The sequence below is a fragment of the Sinocyclocheilus anshuiensis genome, unplaced genomic scaffold (assembly GCF_001515605.1).
Source record: "Sinocyclocheilus anshuiensis isolate Anshui unplaced genomic scaffold, SAMN03320099.WGS_v1.1 scaffold1689, whole genome shotgun sequence".
NCBI lineage: Eukaryota > Metazoa > Chordata > Actinopteri > Cypriniformes > Cyprinidae > Sinocyclocheilus > Sinocyclocheilus anshuiensis.
In genome coordinates, this window is record NW_015540840.1 from 188,603 (window position 1) to 196,136 (window position 7,534).

Below are 7,534 nucleotides of genomic sequence, written 5' to 3' on the forward strand. Positions count from 1 at the left end.
AGAGTGAGTGAGTGAGTGAGTGAGTGAGTGAGTGAGTGTGTGAGTGAGTGAGTGAGAGTGTGTGTGTGTGTGTGTGTGTGTGTGTGTGTGTGTGTGTGTGAGTGTGTGTGAGTGAGTGTGTGTGTGTGTGAGTGTGTGTGTGTGTGTGTGAGCGAGCGAGCGTGCGAGTGAGTGTGTGTGTGTGTGTGAGTGTGCGTGTGTTTCAACTCACTCTGTTGTTGTGTGCAGTTCTCTTCATCACTGCCATCTTTACAGTCATCTTCACCATCACAGCGGAAGGCGCTGGGAATACACTGCCTGTTCCTGCACTCCACTAAACCCTGGGACTTACACGCTACACACACACACACACACGCACACGCACACGCACACACATACACACACACACACACACATTAATGTCCTGCAAGGTTACAAACGCTCTGTAAGGGGCAGTCGTGGCCTAATGGTTAGTGAGTTGGACTTGTAACCCGAAGGTTGCGGGTTTGAGTCTCAGGTCTGGCAGGACTGAATAACCAGTGCTCTCTTCCACCCTCAATACCATGACTGAGCTGAGACCCTTGAGCAAAGCACCGAACCCCCAGCTGCTCCGGGTGTGTGTTTACTACTGTGTGTGTGCACTTGGATGGGTTAAATGCAGAGAACAAATTCCAAGTATGGGTCACCACACTTGGTCACTTCACTTCACTTTTTAGTGTGTGTGTTTGTGTGTGAGTGAGTGAGTGAGTGTGTGTGTGTGTCTGTGTGTGTGTGTTGTGAGTGTGATGTGCAGCGGCTCACAGCAGTTCAGCTCGTCACTTTTGTCCAGGCAGTCATGATCTCCGTCACAGAGCCAGTCTCGAGGAATACAGTGTCCTTCTCCACAGCGATGCTCTTTAGTCAGGTCACACACTACAGCACAGCACAGAGGGCACATTATTTCTGAATTATGTCTCAAATTAAATGAAACACAAGCAGAAAGTCTTTATAGGTAAGCAGCAACTTTAGAGTTCAGAGTCATCAGACCCAGTTGATCAGAGCAGCACAAAGTCCTCTTTACACACTCCAACAAGACAACACGTGTGTTAACATGTTAACTCTGACAGCTCTAGAACTCACCACAGTTTTGCTCATCACTCAGATCACCACAGTCATCGTAGCCGTCGCACAGAAGATCAGAACTGATACAGCGACTGGTGGTACACAAATACTGACCATCCGCACAAGCTGGACAAACGACAGAGCGAGAGGATCACAATGAATGAAAGAGAATGTGTGGTTCTTCAATGTGTGTATGCAAATCACATACTGCACTCCCAGGAATCAGCAACTGCTTTACTGTGTGTGAGCACAGGTGCTTCTCAATACTCAAGCTTATGCTCCCTCATTTCCTCGCTCCTCGTCCTCCGGCCGTGACCCGGATATCGATCAAACTCAGCCATCATGAAGGACGTCTTGATTCTCTAATTGCATCGTGAGGAGGCGAGGAACGAGGAAGCTTTCAGAGGAGCTTTGAGCGAGGAGGCAGTTTTTCTTGTTGAAAAACTGATAATGTACAAATTCTTCTCCATCTGTCACAGTCATTTTAATTTGTGATTGCAGTTTAAATAAATCATATTTTGAACAGGGCATCTTGTTTTATTAATTTTTATTATGAATAACCAATCCTTAGCAGCATAAGGGCAGATCCCTTGAGCGCAGCTGATGACGCTCTGAAGTGTCAAGAAATTTATTAAACAGAGTGCAACAGTCAGGTTCCGGAAGTAAAAATGCCATTCATTTTTTCCCATAGGGAAATAGATTTTTAACAACTTACAAACCTTTAAAGACAGACCTGCTGGCATTTGCTTCTGTTAAAGGCATCTGTTCACATTATCTCAATATATGTTTTAAATAATCATTTTTAACAGCAGAATCCCTGGAGAAAAACTACCTTACCCATGATGCTGTAAAGAAAATTCCACCAATCAGGGAGTTGCAGTGAGCAAATCCTGCCAAAAAGCACTCTTTAGCTCCCACACTCTCATGAAGCACCACAAATGACATAATCAAGTCAGTCTCCCCATGCTCTCAAAATACTATGCATATTTTGCAATACATGTTGCACTTTTTTTGCTTCAAATCAAAGTTTGTAATGTTGTGATTCTCTTCATAGCTGGCTGATTTGGTCCATGGATTATAATACTTAAATGAAGACGTTTAAAATCCCTATGGGAAAAAATGAATGGAAAAATACTTCTGGAACCAGCGGCACTGAAAAAGTGGGCAGCACTGATGCACTGCAGGTTTTCCATCAATTTCTCCATCCTCATTTTCTTTCCTTGCTTCCTTATCTCATATTTTATGGGGCTGGATCTAATGCACAACTAAGAAAATGAGAAGCACACACTTACTGCAGTCGGCCTCGTCGCTCCAGTCGTCGCAGTCGTTGTATCCATTGCACACTAGTTTCAGGGGGATGCATATTCCGGTCGCACACAGGAAGTGATCGCTTCTTCCACACGCAGCTTAAGACAAAATCACAAAAAGACAAGCGATCAGAGCGTCACCATTCCAGGCGTGATTCCAGGCGTGATTCCAGTACTGGACGAGCACTCACAGAGCTTTCCTCTGGCGTGTCGCGGCGTGTAGCAGAGCGGCGTGTTTTCAGCGTTCGTTCCCATGTTGTTGGTGAACTGAGAGCAGCGCAGGAGCTCCGGCCAGGACGCGTTAAACATCTGCAGCACGGGCTCACAGCCCTCACGAGCCACTTCACAGAACGACCGACAGGGCAGAACCAGAGTCCTGCGACAGAACAAACTATAGAAACACTCCAACACTACAAGTGGTTAATGTTAACCCTCATGTTGTTCGGGTCATTTTGACCTGGAGAGGATTTTCTTTTTCCTATAAAATGCTAGTTAATATGATCATATTGGAATAAAACTTACTGACAGGGTATAACAACTTCCCCCAAAAAGTGGATAATTTTTGCACTTGTTTTTTAGGATTGTTACCATTCAAAAATGAGCAGCCCTTTAAAAAAGTGCTTGCAGATCTCTCATTATGCTATATTATTACTAAGTATTGCATTCAGTCTTTTCATGAACTTGTGTTCTTTCAATCAGCATAGGTTTTGTTTTTCTTTTGGGGACTGATTGATTGTCGGCTTCATTGATCTGAGGGCATGAATGATGAAGCATTGTTTAATGTGATAATATGTGTAATCCAACAGATTATATTACTAACTACAATTTCCATTATGTAATTTGTGATCACTAATGGGCTACAATTTATAAGTAATCTACCCGGCACTGACTGCTGCTCACTTTCATCATCTGTATTACTGCTCATTTATGCCAAAGCATCTGCTAAATTAGTGTGTATGTGAAGGGACAGCGAGGTTGAGAAGTGTCTACATTGAAAACCTGGGATTTCTGTCTTTTAAACCTGTAAATAACATTTTTAAATTCAACTTCCATCAGTTTCGGGCTGAATCTTGATGCTATAAATACAGTGAGATTCTAGAGGATTCTGTGCTTCTGACTTTCATGACAATGAGCATGTTTACATGCACATCAGTACGCTGATAACTAACAAAAATCAGTTGACTGAAATAACCCGATTTCACAAATGATGTGTTCTCATCCTTTGACAAAGGCCAAGCCACAGGTGCCATTTTCATCGATCTTTCAAAGGCCTTTGATATGGTCGATCATTACCTTCTTCTTGATTAATGGTTTTATATTGGTTTAACTAGAAATGCTCTTCTTTGGTTTAATGCTTATCTGCATAACAGGCGTCAGTATGTTGTATTCCAAGGTTTTCAGTCTGATTATTCGATTGTTGAAAAAGGAGTTCCTCAAGGTTCCACTCTGGGTCCACTACTTTTTTCTATTTTTATTAATTATTCATCTCAAATATGCTTTAATTGTTCAGTACATCTTTATGCTGATAACACTGTTATTTATACCAGTGATTCTGATTTGTTGCAAATCCAGAATTCTTTACAATACAAACTGATTTTAACTTGGTTCCAACCAATGGTTTCATAACAATATGCTTACATTGAATAAGAAGAAGTCTTGTTGTACGTTGTTTGGCATGCGACGGTGTCGTTCTTTTCCTTTTGATTTGAATATTACTTTTGATGATGGTTTACTTCTTGAGTCTGTTGATTCATTTAAATATCTTGGTCTTTGGATTGACCCTGAACTCTCTTTTAAGCCCCATATTGATTATATTAATAGAATATATGGTTGCTTGCGTTTACTTTACCGTTCAATTAATTGTTTTACATGTCATGTTAGGAAAAGTATTGTTTCTCAGCTAATATTACCTCTTATTGATTATGCTGATATTGTATATCAAAATACCTTTGATACTTATCTGAATCCTCTTAATGTGGTTTATAATTCTTTGTGTAGATTTGTGTGAAGGTGTCCATATCGTACTCATCACTGCCATATGTACGAAATGCTTAATTGGTTACATTCTAAATCTAGAAGACAATTTCATTGGCTCTGTTTATTTTTAAATGTGTTTATTTTGATTGTCCTTGGTATTTGAAACAGTATTTGGTTCCATACAGATATTCTTATTCACTTAGACATGCGCAATTTCCTTTCTTTTTGTTCCCAGAATTTCTAGAGAAGCCGGGCGTAGGTCTTTTCAATATAAAGCTCCTTCTGATTGGAATAATCTTCCTCAGTCTTTGAGATCTGTTACTTCCTTTCATTGTTTTAGGCTATGTCTATTTTCTTATCTAAAAATAGTTTGTGTATGTTTCTAAGTTTTCTTATGTTGATTCTGCTTATGTATGACGTTGATTGTTTTGTAATCATGCTGTGGGAGTGGGGGACTGGTTGACTGTATGTCTTTTGTTTTTGTATATTTGTGTGTGTGCATGTTTTGTTTATGTTGTAATATTTCGTTTTTGTGTTTATAGGACCCCCTTGAAAATGAGATGTTACATCTCAAGGGGCTATCCTTTCAATAAATTAAAATATTGATTATCTGGTTTACATGCAAATCAACAACCTGGAAATGAAGCGCACTGAAGCTGAACACGAGACAGAGAGTGATGGGTGTCACAGACCTGCGGTCTCTGTGGCTGATGCATTGTGGGAGTGCGATGGAGCATCCGAACAGCATGATGTGTCTGTAGCAGGACAGTTGACTCAGGTAGCTGAAGAACTTGAGGAACATCTGCAGCTCGCTGCTCTTGACGACCGTCGTCCCCGGCAACACTCCGCTCTGGTTGTACGGCAGCATGCTACACTGAATCTCCGTGATGTCAGAGCAGAAACCTGTAAACAAACACAAGAGAAATCTGATTGGCTGATGCGTTGAGCAAGAAGTGATTTCACTGGTCAGTTTAGAGGAGATGCGTTTTGAGCGATTTCACAATTCTTAATAAAATCCATGAGATTAAGATTCATGTTCACCACTAATGACATTCATGTAAAACAGTGAAACTGCTGATTCTCTCAGTGTTACACTCTCTCTCTGTGTGTGTGTGTGTGTGTGTGTGTGTGTGTGTGTGTGAAAGAGAGTGTGGATTTGAATATTACTTTTGATGATGGTTTACTTCTTGAGTCTGTTGATTCATTTAAATATCTTGGTCTTTGGATTGACCCTGAACTCTCTTTTAAGCCCCATATTGATTATATTAATAGAATATATGGTTGCTTGCGTTTACTTTACCGTTCAATTAATTGTTTTACATGTCATGTTAGGAAAAGTATTGTTTCTCAGCTAATATTACCTCTTATTGATTATGCTGATATTGTATATCAAAATACCTTTGATACTTATCTGAAGCCTCTTAATGTGGTTTATAATTCTTTGTGTAGATTTGTGTGAAGGTGTCCATATCGTACTCATCACTGCCATATGTACGAAATGCTTAATTGGTTACATTCTAAATCTAGAAGACAATTTCATTGGCTCTGTTTATTTTTAAATGTGTTTATTTTGATTGTCCTTGGTATTTGAAACAGTATTTGGTTCCATACAGATATTCTTATTCACTTAGACATGCGCAATTTCCTTTCTTTTTGTTCCCAGAATTTCTAGAGAAGCCGGGCGTAGGTCTTTTCAATATAAAGCTCCTTCTGATTGGAATAATCTTCCTCAGTCTTTGAGATCTGTTACTTCCTTTCATTGTTTTAGGCTATGTCTATTTTCTTATCTAAAAATAGTTTGTGTATGTTTCTAAGTTTTCTTATGTTGATTCTGCTTATGTATGACGTTGATTGTTTTGTAATCATGCTGTGGGAGTGGGGGACTGGTTGACTGTATGTCTTTTGTTTTTGTATATTTGTGTGTGTGCATGTTTTGTTTATGTTGTAATATTTCGTTTTTGTGTTTATAGGACCCCCTTGAAAATGAGATGTTACATCTCAAGGGGCTATCCTTTCAATAAATTAAAATATTGATTATCTGGTTTACATGCAAATCAACAACCTGGAAATGAAGCGCACTGAAGCTGAACACGAGACAGAGAGTGATGGGTGTCACAGACCTGCGGTCTCTGTGGCTGATGCATTGTGGGAGTGCGATGGAGCATCCGAACAGCATGATGTGTCTGTAGCAGGACAGTTGACTCAGGTAGCTGAAGAACTTGAGGAACATCTGCAGCTCGCTGCTCTTGACGACCGTCGTCCCCGGCAACACTCCGCTCTGGTTGTACGGCAGCATGCTACACTGAATCTCCGTGATGTCAGAGCAGAAACCTGTAAACAAACACAAGAGAAATCTGATTGGCTGATGCGTTGAGCAAGAAGTGATTTCACTGGTCAGTTTAGAGGAGATGCGTTTTGAGCGATTTCACAATTCTTAATAAAATCCATGAGATTAAGATTCATGTTCACCACTAATGACATTCATGTAAGTGTGTGTGTGTGTGTGTGTCTGTGTGTGAGCACTCTCTATGAGACTCTGATTGTAATTGTGATTCTAGTGCTCAAGTCAAAGTCAGAAAGATGAGAGGAACAGCCTTCACACACACACACACACACACACACACTCTCTCTCTCTCTCTCTCTCTCTCTCTCTCACGCTGAACACGAGACAGAGAGTGATGGGTGTCACAGACCTGCGGTCTCTGTGGCTGATGCATTGTGGGAGTGCGATGGAGCATCCGAACAGCATGATGTGTCTGTAGCAGGACAGTTGACTCAGGTAGCTGAAGAACTTGAGGAACATCTGCAGCTCGCTGCTCTTGACGACCGTCGTCCCCGGCAACACTCCGCTCTGGTTGTACGGCAGCATGCTACACTGAATCTCCGTGATGTCAGAGCAGAAACCTGTAAACAAACACAAGAGAAATCTGATTGGCTGATGCGTTGAGCAAGAAGTGATTTCACTGGTCAGTTTAGAGGAGATGCGTTTTGAGCGATTTCACAATTCTTAATAAAATCCATGAGATTAAGATTCATGTTCACCACTAATGACATTCATGTAAAACAGTGAAACTGCTGATTCTCTCAGTGTTACACTCTCTCTCTGTGTGTGTGTGTGTGTGTGTGTGTGTGTGTGTGTGTGTGTGGATTCTTACACTCTCTCTCTGTGT

At 40.9% G+C, this 7,534-nt stretch overlaps 1 protein-coding gene across 1 annotated transcript in view; it reads right to left on the reverse strand.

The window, feature by feature from the left end:
- corin (corin, serine peptidase) overlaps positions 1–7,400 on the reverse strand; it is a 26,029-nt gene extending 18,629 nt beyond the window's left edge. The window contains exons 1-9 of the mRNA XM_016484854.1: positions 7,367–7,400; positions 7,035–7,268; positions 6,462–6,695; positions 5,057–5,267; positions 2,579–2,763; positions 2,373–2,486; positions 1,099–1,206; positions 781–891; positions 212–334 (exon numbers count right to left, since the gene is read on the reverse strand). Of these exons, the coding sequence (XP_016340340.1) occupies positions 212–334; positions 781–891; positions 1,099–1,206; positions 2,373–2,486; positions 2,579–2,763; positions 5,057–5,267; positions 6,462–6,695; positions 7,035–7,268; positions 7,367–7,400 (1,354 nt within the window). The remainder of the gene's footprint in view (positions 1–211; positions 335–780; positions 892–1,098; positions 1,207–2,372; positions 2,487–2,578; positions 2,764–5,056; positions 5,268–6,461; positions 6,696–7,034; positions 7,269–7,366) is intronic.
- Positions 7,401–7,534: the final 134 nt, after the last annotated feature.